The sequence below is a fragment of the Chamaea fasciata genome, unplaced genomic scaffold, assembly GCF_029207755.1.
Source record: "Chamaea fasciata isolate MVZ Bird 193981 ecotype frontalis unplaced genomic scaffold, bChaFas1.0.hap1 SCAF_23, whole genome shotgun sequence".
Classification (NCBI taxonomy): Eukaryota; Metazoa; Chordata; class Aves; order Passeriformes; family Sylviidae; genus Chamaea; species Chamaea fasciata.
In genome coordinates this window covers 720674-735008 of record NW_027094108.1, presented here as the reverse complement: position 1 = coordinate 735008, position 14335 = coordinate 720674, and the positions used below count along the sequence as shown (strand labels likewise).

The 14335-nt window shown below is 47.7% G+C and overlaps 1 protein-coding gene across 1 annotated transcript; it reads left to right on the top strand.

The window, feature by feature from the left end:
• Positions 1–583: 583 nt before the first annotated feature.
• Positions 584–14335, top strand: SLC25A33 (solute carrier family 25 member 33). Its single transcript, XM_066202973.1, has 7 exons — positions 584–743; positions 7002–7181; positions 9438–9515; positions 10589–10689; positions 11468–11534; positions 12841–13121; positions 13772–14335. Exons 1-7 carry the CDS (start codon positions 694–696, stop codon positions 13972–13974), a joined length of 960 nt encoding a protein of 319 aa, XP_066059070.1. The 5' UTR covers positions 584–693; the 3' UTR covers positions 13975–14335.

The window sequence follows — 14335 nt, the reverse complement described above, 5'->3', positions numbered from 1 at the left end:
GAAGCTGTTCAAGCGTGTTGTCAAGGGCAGTAGAAAACTCATGTGCATGAAAAACATGGAGACCTCGAGTCTTTTTGTAGATTTTCTTCAGGATTTTAACGTTAAAAGCTGGGCATTCATAAATATCCCGGCCGTGTAGTTAACCGCCCGCCCACGCACTGATGGCAGCTGTCCTGCAGAGGGGTAAATAATTCATTTTTATTTATTTATGGGGGACAAAACCCTTCCACGTCTTACAGAGGGGTAAATAATTCATTTTTATGTATTTATGGGGGACAAAACCCGGGACAAAACCCTTCCACCTACTGCAGAGAGGTTTAATAAATAATTTTTATTTATTTATGGGGGACAAAATCCGGGACAAAACCCTTCCACCTCTTACAGAGGGGTAAATAAATCATCGCACCGGGCCAAAACCCTTCCACCTCCTGCAGAGGGGTAAACAAATCATTTATTTATGGGGGACAAAACCCCTCCACGGAATTTCGGTTGCCCGGTGACGTCACGGCGGTGGGCGTGTTCTCTGCCGTGACGTCACGCGCCGTCGCCGGGCCGCGCCCCCCGGCGGCGTCACGCGCGCGCGGCCCGTTCGGCGCGCGGCCCGGCGGTGACCGCGGCCCCGGCACCATCGGCCCCGGCACCATCGGCCCCCTCCTCACCCTCGCCTTCCGCAGCCTCCTCACCCTCACCGCCATGGCGGGCGGCCCGCAGGAGAACACCCTGCTGCACCTCTTCGCCGGGGGGTGAGTGCGGGGCGCCGGGGCACGGCCGGGCCGGCACCCCCGGGGTGGACACGGGCCGGGACCCCCGGGACGGACACGGGCCGGCACCCCCGGGGTGGACACGGGCCGGGACCCCCGGGATGGACACGGGCCGGGACCCCCGGGGTGGACACGGGCCGGGACCCCCGGGATGGACACGGGCCGGGACCCCCGGGGACGGACACGGGCCCTGATGTCCCCGCGGGATGGACACGGGCCCCGCTGTGCCCGGCCCGGGCCGGGGCCGCTGCCCTGCCAGCGGGGCCTTTCCCGTGCCCGTTCCCAAAGCCCCCGGGCAGGCGGGCACGGGGCGCTGCCCAAGTCGCGGCCGTGGTCGCGCTGTCGCGACATCCGGCGGTGTTGAGTGCCAAAGCCCGCGGGGGATGCCGGGCCGGGGGATGCCGGGCCGGGGGATGCCGGGCCGGGGGTGCCAGCCCGAATCCCTGTCCCCGCAGCGGGTTTGGGCTCTGTCCTGCACAGGAAGGTGAGGTTTGCTCAGCAATCCCTGCGTGCTGACAGCGGGGCTGCCTCATCCCTGGGATGACACCCGAATGCAGCAGCCGCAGGAAGGGGAGAGGGGAGGGGGACAGAGGGCTGGAGCAGGTCCTGGGACCTGTGGGGAGATGACCCGGCATTGCACGCCACTGCTGTCCACTTCTTCCTTCGAGAACTTGTAAACTGTTGGGTTTGTTGTGTTAAAATCGAAAAGGAACAGCCCTGACCCACTAACCGCCAGCCAGAAACCCTTGGAAAATTAACTTACTGCAGTTACTCTAATAGTAACCTAGGAAGATAATTTTGTGGTGCAAGTTAAGTTTTAATCATCCGTTGTGCAGATTAAGCGCACTTTTGGCCTTGTCAGAAATATTTTATTTTAAGTTTTTAGCAGCTTAAATTATCTAAGTAATAGAATATTCCTTCGTGCTTGTCAGCTGACAGTAGTTAGGAAACCAGCGTGAAACCTGTTGTTAGTTTAAATCTGTCTGACAGTAGACCACGGGTTCTTCTGTTGCTTAACAGGATACTTCAGTTTCCTCTGACATGTCCCAGGATCAGTAGGTTTATTTAATATAATATTAAACCAAACAAAAATATTAAGTTTTTCAGAGCCGCTGCCCTTCTGCTGGCTCTGCAGTGAGCCCTGTGTCCCCTGTGCCTTCCCCATTGCATCAGAGCAGTACCTGGAGCGTGGGACAGAAGCTGGACCTGAGTGTACACACGGAATTTGTTTGGGTAGTAACAGCGCCCATCCAGAGCTCCTGGTGTCCTCACGTAACTCCTCAGACTATAAATAAATAAGAATTTTAAACCCATCAGTGTTTTAATCAAGTGCTGGGAGGTCAGCATCTTCCTTAGTGATTTATTGTGCCCTCTGCCTTCTGCAAGGATCCCAGTACTTTGTTCAACTGTAAAGTGGTTTTTGCAGAGAAAGTAAAAGGACCCCAGTCATTTGAAAGAGTTTTGACAGAGGCATTATCAGTATTATGATGAGTTTCTGGGAAGGTGGGGATGGGCTGTGGTGTCAGATTAAAATTAATTCATATCTTTGTGTTTGCACAAGGCAGGCAGGCCAGCCTGAGATAATCTTAGTGGGCAGAATAGAATGTTTAGCAGTTCAGAGGCTGGCAGTGATGAAATGCCCCTCGGATGTTGCACAGTGCTCTCCAGCTGTGGAAAGAGATGGTTTCCTATTAACCAGCTTGTTCAGGCAGACAGACTCGGTGGCCCTTTAGTTTCTGTTCGTTCCTTTTCAGGCTTCCAATAGAGAAGAGCAAGCCAAGGAGTCCTGTTGGTGCTTGGGTGGGAACTGAGGGCTGGGAGGGCTCGGGAGCAGCAGGGACAGTGATGTCTGAGTTGCACGACACACACGAGCGTGTTTACCACTCAGGGCTCCTGTTTCCCTGCTGAAGTCGGAGCAGTTGCTGCTTGTTTGTGTCTGGGAAAAGCTGCAGCAGCAGAGGTGACTCCGTGTTGTCTTTCCAGCTGGAGCAGTGCTGGTCACTGCAGGGATTTCCTAAGGAGTGGTGGTGGTGTTTAGCAATGTGCTGATGCTGATAAACACCTCGGGAAGTGTTCCCATCTGTACCGACCAAAGGAGCAATGTTCACCTGAAGACGTGTGTGTGGTCCAGGACAGGGAGTTGGGGCTGGGTTGACTGTCTCACCCTGCTCCTGCCTTGGGTTCCTGTGCATCCCCTCCCTCATTAACAGTGTGGCAGCTCAGGGAACACAGGAAACGCTTACAGGAATACCCACACCTGGTAACAACATGCTTAGGTGGAAATTGAATGAATGGTTAATAACATTAAAGCATTAGGAACAGTCTGTATTGTTCTAAAACTCAATTTCCTTTGGCATCTGAGGATGCAGAAGCTTGTTTTGTTCACAGTCTGGACAAGGCAGTAGTGAAATATCAAAGGTAGAGCCTGCTTTGCTGTTTCTGCTGTGTGTGTCATGCATGTGGCATGTTTTAGAAAATCAATATAATTTCAAATACACAGCAAAATGTGTCAGGCTGGTTATAAGCTGTGATTGCTCCAACCAGGCAGCTCCATCATCTTCGTCATCTTGGTGAAGTCAGTGCTGCTCTACTGGGAGATCTTTGTTCTGCAGGACCTCCTTTAACGTTCAACATCGGCTTGACATTTGCATTAAGAATATTGCTCAGTGGTTAAATCTAGGACTGATGAAGTGAGTTTTAATTAAGGTTCTTGGCATCTCTCTGTTGTGTGAGAGGGTGCTGAGAGTTTATTTCAAATGCAGGTCATTGATACTTTGGGGGTGGACTCTGCAAAGATAGAGAGCTGGCAGCAAGAGAAAAATGGGAATTGGATTCTGATGTGTGTCCTCTGCATGTTTTTTAAACAGTGTTCTCTTTATGGAAGTAAATGATTTTTCTTCAGCTGTTGACAGAGAGTACATTAGGTATCTCCAGGTATCACCATGTTTGACCTGTTGAAGATACTCTGCCGGGATGTTTTGTTTCCTGGGGGTTTCTATCCTGTTCACTGAGATTTAGACACTGTTTCAGGATTTTTGCAACATCTCTAGAGCTGCTGTTCTGCACTGATGCAGCAAAAAAACCCAAAAAACACCCTGACTCACAGTATGAAAGCTTGGAGGTTTTGCCTTGATTGCAGCTCATGATTTTCCCAAATCAGTTTTATCCTGCTTCATATCCCTGAAAGTTTCAGGGTGTGTGTCTGTTTGTGTCGCTGAGGTTGTTTCTTCTTTTTTCCACGATGTAGGCACTTGGAACATCCCAGGAATACAAAGTGTTTCTTTTGTGCACAGTGTGGTGTTTTTCAGGCATCTTCCCAGGGGATGATGTGTGGAATTCCCATGCAAAGGAAAATCATCTCATCTGAAAAAAACTGCCCAATACATCAAAGTCCTTACTTGAACTCTCTGCAGTGTGTTTATATTTGGGATGTGATGTGTGCACCCTGGTGACACTCTGAGAGTTGCTGTTAGATAATGTTTTGGGTTTTTTTCCCTTAAACGTTCCACTGACAACATAAACTCTGAGCTGTTAAAACTGGTGTTGCAGATACCAATTCCTCATGCTGCGTGTCAGAGGATTGCATATGCATTAGCAGAAGCACTTAAATATTAAAGGCTGCATAAATTAACTGGATTATCAGACTAAAAGGCTGAAAGGCAAGGAGTGGGCTGGGAAGGCAGGAAGACAGCTGATGTGGGAGAGAATATGCCAGAGAGGTGAAAAAAATTGTGGGGCAAGGAGTCACTAGATGAGCAGAAATAGAAAATAAAATTTCAGTGCTCTGAATTTATGAATCGTTACTGTCAAAGTGTTGTTTTAATGTGAGCTAAACGGGGACTGAAGACTGAATACACAGTAGTGGAGCACTGGTAGATAAATGAATTGGGAATTAAAGCAATCAAGTTCCCTCCATGAACTTCCCCCAGACTTGCAGTTGCTCTGGAGTGTGTTGATTAGTCAGGAGTTAATTGCACATGTGTGTGTCTGTACTGGATGGACACAGTTGGAAAGGCAGCAGTGGGGGGGACCCTCAAAACGCTTTCTGCCCCAGGTGATGCCTGAGCTGTTGGAACAGAAAAGGTTTTGCTGGAGGAGCCATTCCTGAAGGGCCTCTTCCCCTGGAAATGCATTTCAGAGAATTGTGAGACGCCTCTGACAGAAGAGAGAAGGATGAGCTGCACGAAGCCGTTTCCTCCTGGGCTCTGCGGACCCACAGGGGCTCAGCTCCAAGCCCTGCTTCAGTACACAAATAATCAGAGGCCTGATAAGCTCTGTGCTGGTGTTTCAGAGCCAAATGACACAGTTTCAGCTGCTGTGTACTGACTTCTGCCATCAACTCAGTGACTTCAGTCACCACTCAGAAACATCAGGGCTTTCAGAGGGATGGAGGCAAAGTCCTTTCTCACAGCTCTGTGGTTGTGGAAGTGTGAATTGCCCCTAGTTTAGGTGTCTGTCCCTTTCAGCGAGGAGGAGGAGTGAGCAGGGACTCCTGAGCAATGCGGATAAATCACATCACCGAGCGGTTTCTCCCGGTGGATACATTGACATTTGCCTTCGAAAAGCGCAGTTTGGGGTCGTATTGGACAGGAGCTTGCCAAAGCTGTGGTGAGGAAGTTGTGTCCCCTGGCCAGGAGGTCTGGGCCGTTCTTTGGAGCCTTGTAAAGAACCTGGATTTCTGTGGTTGCGCAGCCTGGGTGGCCACGCTGTTAATGCAAGTGTGGGGACTCTGGGGCTTTGGCAGAGAATGGTTTCTGTTCATATAAAATATACTGATTCAGCAGGCAAAATAAGCCGCTTTCATGAGCTGGTGTGCATCGGCTTGGATCTCTTTGCCATTCTTTTATTGCGCTTGTGTTTAAAAAAAGATTCTCCTAGTGAAGTAGTTATGTCTGGAAGGGGCTTTAGAAAATACCCACTAATACCTTGATTAATGTCCTTCTGAGGATGTCTGTTCCCAATTTTGTGCGTGCAGTGTTCTTCAGCAGCAGTGTGGGGTTTTATACACGAGCAAAAGGGTACGGTTATTTTTTAAATTCATCTCCCTTTGATGGAAAACTACTCAAACTGCAATTTCACATGAACATCAAAGAGAGTTGAGTTGTTGACCCCTGATGTTTCCTAAGGAAAATCATAAACACAGGTTTCTGAAGCAGTCACATGCTTTGACACTTGTGCAAACAATGAAAATATTTCCTAGTCAGTTCAGCTGTAGTAAATGCCCTTGCAGGAAACCTGAAATATTTAGTTAAGTCTTCCTAAACCCCAGTGTGTTTGGGTAATAAAATGTAGACACAGTACCTTTTAGCCAACCTCAGCATTATGTTTGATCATGAAGTTTGCCAGAAGGAACATTCAATTACCTAAGAGGAACAGCAGCAGTGAGAGAAATAGTTGGGCCAGTCACTTTGCAGATCACTGGTGAAAATTAAAATTAGGACTCATACACTTTATATTCTTGGCCCAATGTGCTTTTTTTTGAGGTTCAGTCTGACTGTATTAAGATGAATATATGCCTGTTATAGGGTCATGTGTATAATATTTCATTTTTATCCTTCTGTTATCAGAGTATGGGAGGTTTGGTCTGTAGGAGCCTTTCTGCCCTGTTACACTTTTGCCAACCCTCCTTCTCATCCTTGCTGCTTCCTTCCCTCCTTCCCCTCTAAAAAAAGTTGATATCCATTGTTTTTAAGCGTGCCTAACTTAGTGTAGTTTTGATATTTGCTACTTCTGAGGACAGCTCCTAAATCACTAGTACTGAAATGGTGAAGAATTATATTATTTTGTTCACTCTGTAGTGTCCTAATCCCCAGGGGCTCGTTCTCATCCGGCAGCTTCCTGCTTCCCACAAGAAAAATCCATCCAAGGCTGTGTCTGCTTTAGGACAACAGCCTCTGGAACATGGATGCCATGGAAGTTTTTGCAGGCAGAGTTCCCAATGTCCAGGGAATGGTCCCATGACCCCGTGGTCAGTCAGGGATTTTTGTTAGTGCTGGTATCACCTCTGTTTGTGTCACTTTTGTTAGTGCTGGTATCACCTCTGTTCAGTCTCCTCACCGAGCACTGGCCAGCCCTGCCCCAGGGCATGGGAGCCCTGCCTTGCCTCATGCCAGGGCTGAACTAAAGCCCTGTGCTGGGTGTGGGGAGCTGGGGATGAGTGTTCAGGCTGTGTTTCTGTGCTGTGGTTTGCACATCTCTGCAGCAACGTTGGTCACGTTCTGTTTGCGTTGTCCTTTGCAGGTGTGGAGGAACAGTGGGAGCCATCTTCACGTGTCCCTTAGAGGTGATAAAGACGAGGCTTCAGTCCTCCAAACTGGCCTTCAGGACTGTCTACTACCCCCAGGTGCAGCTGGGGACCATCAGTGGGGAAGGAATGGTCAGGCCAACGTCGGTGTCCCCCGGGCTCCTCAGTGTTCTCAAGTGAGTGCTGCTCCTCCTCTCATTCACCTCTCCCTGGCACTGATCTGAGTTCACTTCACTGAAATGTCATGTCCTGTGGGGGTCCTGGGGGCTTCTATCTTCTCAGCTGCAGCTGGTTTACTGAGCTCTCCTCTGCTCTGAGGTGTTGTCTTTGCTGATTATTAATATTATTATTATTATTATTATTATGCATCAGTCCTGTCTTAGTCTCTGTTAAAAGCCTTGAGTGGTTCAGAGTGCAGTGTTTGATGCTCTAGCTGCTCCCTTTCAGATGTGTGTTCATAAAGAAGAGGAAATGGGAAATTATCTAACAGCTGCTCAATAGTTCTACCAGCAACTGTGACAATCTCAGCTACTGTATTTTAATACCAAAGCACCACGGACTTATGGTCAGACCTCCTGCAGAAGGATTGAGTGTGTTTGGCTGCTTGGGCACCCCAGGGTGATGCAGAGGTCCTGCAGAGATCAGGTGGCAGCAGTGCCAAGGAAAATACCGACCAGCAGTGCAAGTGGAATGATTTTATGTAAGGCCAGCACGCCTGGCAGACTGCCTGGGGAGAAGCTGCACAGTTATATAACACTGGAGTGCTAATTCAAATTCTCTGCAGAGCTCTCTGGCTGGAGTCATTCTGGGACTTGAGTTTCTGTATTGTAAACAGCCTGCTTTCCCCTGCCAAACATTTCTTTGTCTACTCAGAGGTGAGTCTAGAGCAATTCGTGACTGAATGCATAAGGCAGTGCCAGTTGCTTTGATTTTAATGCCCTTTCCTTTGCTATCTTTTCACCTCGCAGCATTGGACTTTAGGCAGCTGTAACTAAAGAAAGTGAAAACTTTTAAGGCAGAAAGATCTTCATTCATCCTCTGGGCCCATCTTTTTCTGGGGTTGTCTTTTTGGTTTTTTTTTAGTGGGAGAGGAAATGGTTTAAAATGGGTCAGCCTTTTAATATATCTATTAAGCTCATTAGGTTTGGTGACTGGGATCTTGATTTCATTTCACTTCAGGAATTGCTTAGCTGTGTGTTTTGCCAAGTTTTCAACCTGATTACTTTAGAGGATTGAGAGCAAAGTATTTCTGCTGTAATTCCCTTGCAGGCAGCATCTATGAAGAGCAGATAACGCTATTGGCTATGACCTGAGAAAATACAAATGTAGGAAGAAAGAAGTGAACTTCAGACCTTACTTTGACTCTTTCATCCCTTTCCCAGTCCTGATCATTAACTGGACATGACTTGGACCTCATGGTTTGGGAAAATTGTATGGCTAAGGGAGGAGCCATTAGAGCCCTACCAGTAAAATTGCTCTGGAAGAGTTAAAGGTGTTAAGTTTGAAAGGCCTTGACTGCTGTAAATGGAAAGAAAACAGGTACCCAGAGGGCAGGTTAAGCCTCCTGCTGCTGGCAGGCACTCCAGAAGGACAGGCTGCTTTTGTCTAATCCATTTAAGATTCTGATGAGTTAGCCCAGCTGGAAGCTGCAGTCGTGACTGTTAAGTGACTAAGAACAAGTAGTCGGTGGATCTGTCTCCTTGGAAACACTCAGCCCTGGAGTTTAGACAGAAAGTTCAGCTCTGCTGCAGGAAACAAAAGTGCTTCAGAAGCTCCTGTGTCTCCTCCTGTGTAATGAGGCTGAGCTGAAATGTGTGGGGAGCACTCTGGGCAGTGCCAGTGGCCTGGAGAGCAAGCTGTGAAAGCCTGGCAGTTCCGTGGGCTGCCCACAGAGCCCGGGGGCAGCTGGAATTTCTTCCCTGCTTTTCCCATGCTGAGCTCAGTCAGGAGAGCTGCTGTCCGGCGGACTGGGCGCTCCCATTGTTTGTGCTGTCATTGCCACAGCCAGCTTTCTCAGGGGAAAAGCACATCCCATGGTAATTGGGGAAGAAAAAGGATTTCTTTTTCCATGGCTCTGTACAGGACTGTACGGGAAGCAAACTTCTCAATTGCTTAGATACAGAGAACAGTAAAAATATTCTTTGTTCATCAGAGTCAGCTACCACTGGGTTCTCCATGAAACTGTAATTCAGTTCCTGACAGCTTTCAAAGAATGGAAATTATAACCTCGTGTCATTTGACACCCATTTGCCTGCAGAGTACTGAATTTTATGGTGCAGTGGCCTTTACTTATTTTGAAGTATATCACATAGATTAAAATCTAATACTCCGTGCTTTTGTGTAGTTCTTTTGGCTCTCTGCCTGACAGAACAAGAAACTAACTTTTAACCCCAGTACTATCTTCTCCCTCCCTGTTTGTTCTTTATTTTAAGGTCAATTCTGGAAAAAGAAGGACCAAGGTCACTCTTCCGAGGGCTGGGTCCAAACTTGGTTGGAGTTGCACCATCAAGGTAAATAGTTAAACTATTGCTAAAACACATGTTTAAGGTGCCAACACAAATGTTACAGTGCATTTGTGATTCAAAATAATAGGCCATGAAGTTATCCCCTCTGTAAACTGAGATTTGTGCCTGTATTCTGCCCAGTGTACACACCAAGAAATACTGATAAAAATCTGGTTTACACTTCTATAACACTGGAAGGTGCAGAGTGAAGTAGGCACTGAACTGCCAAGTATGCTTAAGTTCCACATCATTGCAAGAGCCACTTCTGTGCTTGAAAAGGAAGGGAAAGCAGTGCAGAAAGGTCTGTGGGGTTAATAATTGCATTATTCTAGTGTCCTGCTTCCCTTGAACACATAGCAGTGAGTGGGAGCTGCGTGCCAGGGGAGAGGAGTTGCTCTCTGGGCCTTGCTTGCCTAAATTCTTCTCAAATGAAAAGCTGCAGCTGAGGGGGCAGGAGTCTCATTGGTGCCACACAGCCCCAGAAGGGGTGTGTGTCCCTCTTCGAGCAGCAGCGAGGTTTGCTGCCATTTGGAGTTCTTACAGCTCCTCAGTGGCCTCTCCCTGTGACTGTCCGGTTCTTGGCAGGGCTGAAGATCTCTCTGCCTAGCAAAGGATAAAGCTCATTTGCAGTTGGGCATTGGCAGATGTTCTCTGCCTGAAGCTGAACCAGTTAGGAGGGAACCTGAGGAGAGGTGAAGTCCCTCTCTGGCCTCTGGCCTAGTAGGTGGGACGTGCCCCCACACAGGAGCAGGGAACCCTGTTTCTGCACGGGGAACCTTTGCAGCAGGGCTCTGAATCCAGGACTCTGCTTCTCCAGGCACCTCACTCATGCTGCCTGCAACACCCTGCTGCCTCCCACAGCAAAATGCTCCTCCCTGTGGGTGTCAAATCAAACTATGGCACTGTGTTGGAAGGGAAGAAAGAAAACAAAATCCCCTGTGTCCATGCAGCTGCAAGTATTCACGTGGAGGTCTCTTCAGAGAGAGTTCTGTTTTTCAGAGGGCTGGGCAAAGAACAGTAATTGTCTAATTTGATATTGTCTGTATTACATTGCTTTTCTCCTTTTTTTTCCCCCACAGAGCTGTCTATTTTGCATGCTACTCCAATGCCAAAGAGCAGTTTAACAGCATGTTTGTGCCCAACAGCAACATCGTGCATGTCTGTTCTGCAGGTTCTGCAGGTAGGTGTTTGTAATTCCAACCACAGAGGCCAGTGTGTGGCAGGTGCTGAGAATGTGCCCTTAATCTGAGCCGGTATTTGCCAAAAACCAGGAGCTTGCCAGCTCCTAGCTGGCCTTGTCTACAGAGGAACTGTTCTTCTGTTCAGCAAGGAAATATTTCTAGATTGTCGTTTACTAATCTGGGATGTTTTTTCCAACTGCAATGCTCTGGTCATGTCTCTTAATGCAAGGAAAAAATATTAGTAAACACCGTTAAACTTCTGATAGTGCTTTTGCCAAACTGTTTCAGGATGTTGTACTTTTCCTACCAGGCTGGGAAAAATAGTTTGGTCTTGTAGGAAAAGTACTGCAGAAGAGCTCCCCCAGTTCAATCATCAGTCACCAGAGTGGTCACTAAAAATAATCGTTCCCAAAGCGAGCCCTTAATGAGGGGAGGGTTCTGTTAATGAGCAGCTCAATGGCACCACCTACAGCCCCGGGGAACACGAGTTGGAGTGCCCACGGGTTTCCTTTGAGCTGCAATTCCAAAACCAGACAGTAAGGAAGGGATCTGGTCTGCAACAGCCTTTAGGAGCATGACACACATATTAAAACAGGTAAAAAATGGAAGAGTCCATGGGTTGATGCCTCCTGAATTTTAACATAAAATTGGAAGCTGTGCAGCTGTGTGGCTTTTGGCACCTCTGGCTGGAGCTGTGGTATCTCAGTGCCCAGGGTGTGAGGTTCGTGCCAATACACTGGCCTGGATTCAGCTGCACTTCTGGTCTTGTTCTTTCAGCCTTTATCACAAATTCCCTGATGAACCCTATCTGGATGGTGAAAACCAGGATGCAGCTGGAACGGAAGTGAGTGACTACTGGGGGTGATGGGTGCCACTGGTGGCTACAGGAGCCTCTGGAAAACTGAACCATTATGGTTTTCCTCAGGGCTCTTTGATAGATCTCACCCAGTTTTCCCCTGACTCTCAGTTCCACCTTTCAAGCCGTGTTTCTGTGTGCTCAGACTAAAGGTTCATGTTCTGTGTGCCTTACTTCAGTTTGATGCACAGAAATTATTGAGAAGGATGTGGGAGCTGCTTTGAGTGCTGGGTTAGGTTCAACCTCAATCTTTAGTTTGGCATAGCATTATTTTTCTCTCTGCTGCTTACAGAGTCCTCTAGTTGTGGGGTTGATGATGAGGATAAATACTGAGTATTCAGTAAAGCGCTGAGGACTGGAGGCTTTGATACAGCAGTGATAGGAGCTGAGGAAGGGCCATGAGAGCTCTTGTGGGAGGCTGAGCATGAGCGTGGAGTCTGTGTCCCTTTTGGCAGCATCACCTGTACTGATCCCAGGTCACACAGGTGTGTTACTGCAGCCAGCCAAGGCCACTGATCCCAAGTCAGACAAAAAAGGTGCTGGCTTCAAACTGTGATGAAGACACAGCAGTTTATTTCATAAAACTTCCTGCAGACAATCAGAATCTGCTGCAGTGGTTTAATGTTCCTTTGCCTCCTCACCACTGTGTTACTGTTAAGCGCACATCCAGCAGGCAGAGGGAGTTTGACAGCAATTTCTTTCAGTTGAATGCTTCACAGTCACTGGTGGATATCACAGCAATAAGGGACTCTGCTAATAACCTGACTGCTTAGAATGGAAATTCCTTCCTGCAAGGACATGCTAGGTCAGATAAAAAGGATCTTACAAGGCACGACAACTTTATAAATAATTTATAAGACTTAATTCCAGCACTTTGCAGGGTGGCACCCTGAACTGAGTGCTGCCTCTTAAAATGAAGGATCATTTCTCATACAGCAGATTTCTGTCTCTTGGCCCTGCTGAAGATGGCTTGAAATGGAATCACCAGTTTGACACAAAGCAATGTCTCTTCAGTGCTTATTGTCTTTTAAGGCCTTGGTGTGAGCTGTGACAGACTAGATTGAACTTGAGCTGAAGGAATGATGAGTATGTGTTAGTGAAGTGGCAAAGCCAAGTGTGCACTCTGAGCATCATAGTCCTGCTCTGTGCAGCTTTCCTAGGAGAATTTTGGAGTAAAACTTAGAGAACCATTTCCTTACAAAAAGTATTGACAGCCACAAGGGTTTAGGTTTTTTTTTTTTTTAAATATTATTTTTCTTGGCTCATGATATGCTCTGTTCTGTTTGTTTTTTAGAGTGAGGGGCTCCAAACCAATGAATGCTTTGCAGTGTGCTAGATATGTTTACCAGACCGAAGGTATCCGTGGCTTCTACAGGGGCCTGACTGCCTCCTATGCAGGGATTTCTGAGACCATTATCTGCTTTGCTATTTATGAAAGTTTAAAAAAGCACTTAAAGGAAGTCCAGCTGCCCCCTTCCTCTAACGGGACCGAGAGGACCTCGACGAGCTTCTTTGGACTGATGGTTGCTGCTGCTGTTTCCAAGGGCTGTGCCTCCTGTATTGCTTATCCTCATGGTATGTTAACCCTTCCATTTATGAGGGCAGGACAGCAGCTGTTGCCTGCAATCCGAGACAAATGGTGGGCCTGGGGCTGTAAAACTCTCAGTTGTTCCAAAGGCCAAATGTACGTTACTTTGGCTCCTGCACTGGGGTTTTCAGTACTGGTCCCACTACTCCCAGTTAGACGTGTGGTTGGTGTGTGGGACTTGCTAGTTTAAAAACAACTCCAAAACCACCAGGAAACTGATTGCCTGATGTTTCTGTTCTTACTAGTAGCCTCAGCTGGGTAAGTACCCACAGCCTCTGGGATTCTGTGGTCAGGCTGTGGGAGGCACTTGGGGACTGAAGAGTGTTAGTCTTTTTGGATAGATGTGAGTGGTATGGTTGTGCAGAAGGAGCAATATTGATTATGTGAGCATCAGTAAAGCATTTAGATCTGTATTAGCTTCAAAGAGCAAATCGTTCATTTATTCCACATGAAAGGGAACTCCTCTTTAGCTCTTGCCCTTGCCTGCAGGGCAGTGTGTCCAGGGTTCTGTGGCTGCCTGTGCTGGCTGGCAGCTGGGACAGGAGGTTCCCACGTGCCTGGGGTTCGCCCACAGGAGCTTCCCTGCTCCTGGCCCGTGTCCCCGGGGTGACTGTGGGCTCTGTCCCCTGTCGTGCAGAGGTGATCCGGACACGGCTGCGGGAGGAGGGCACCAAGTACAAGACGTTCCTGCAGACAGCGCGGCTGGTGGCGCGGGAGGAGGGGTACCTGGCCTTCTACCGAGGACTCTTTGCCCAGCTCATCCGGCAGATCCCAAACACAGCCATCGTCCTCTCCACCTACGAGCTGATTGTCTATCTCCTGGAAGACCACGCAAAGTAGCAGAGCCCAGAGTCCTGTTACAGACTGAAGACCAATTTCTTCACTGAACAAATAGTCCTTTAAGAGACTGGTGCAGGTGGCAGTGCTGATGGAAACACTACAAGTCTGTGACCACCTGTGGATATTTCCCTTTGGACTCATGCTTTCTAAAAGGTCTCAAGTCATTAATGTTAATAGTTAATTATAATTTTTTTTAACTTGATGATAATTAAACTGCTACTAAATTAAATTACAGTATTTAATTTAATTATATATTTGTCCTTTTCCTTAAGCACAGCCATACGTGGTCAAGGAATGTACCTCATACTATCAAGTGATCTCTTGGACTGATGTTCATTAAAACTGTATTAAAACAGGAGAA

Coding starts and splice junctions, on each gene's coding strand:
- SLC25A33 (XM_066202973.1), top strand. CDS start 694: ATGGCGGGCGGCCCGCAGGAGAACACCCTGCTGCACCTCTTCGCCGGG. Junction 10,690..11,467: donor CTGTTCTGCAGGTTCTGCAG/GTAGGTGTTTGT, acceptor TTGTTCTTTCAG/CCTTTATCACAAATTCCCTG. Junction 13,122..13,771: donor CTGTATTGCTTATCCTCATG/GTATGTTAACCC, acceptor CCTGTCGTGCAG/AGGTGATCCGGACACGGCTG.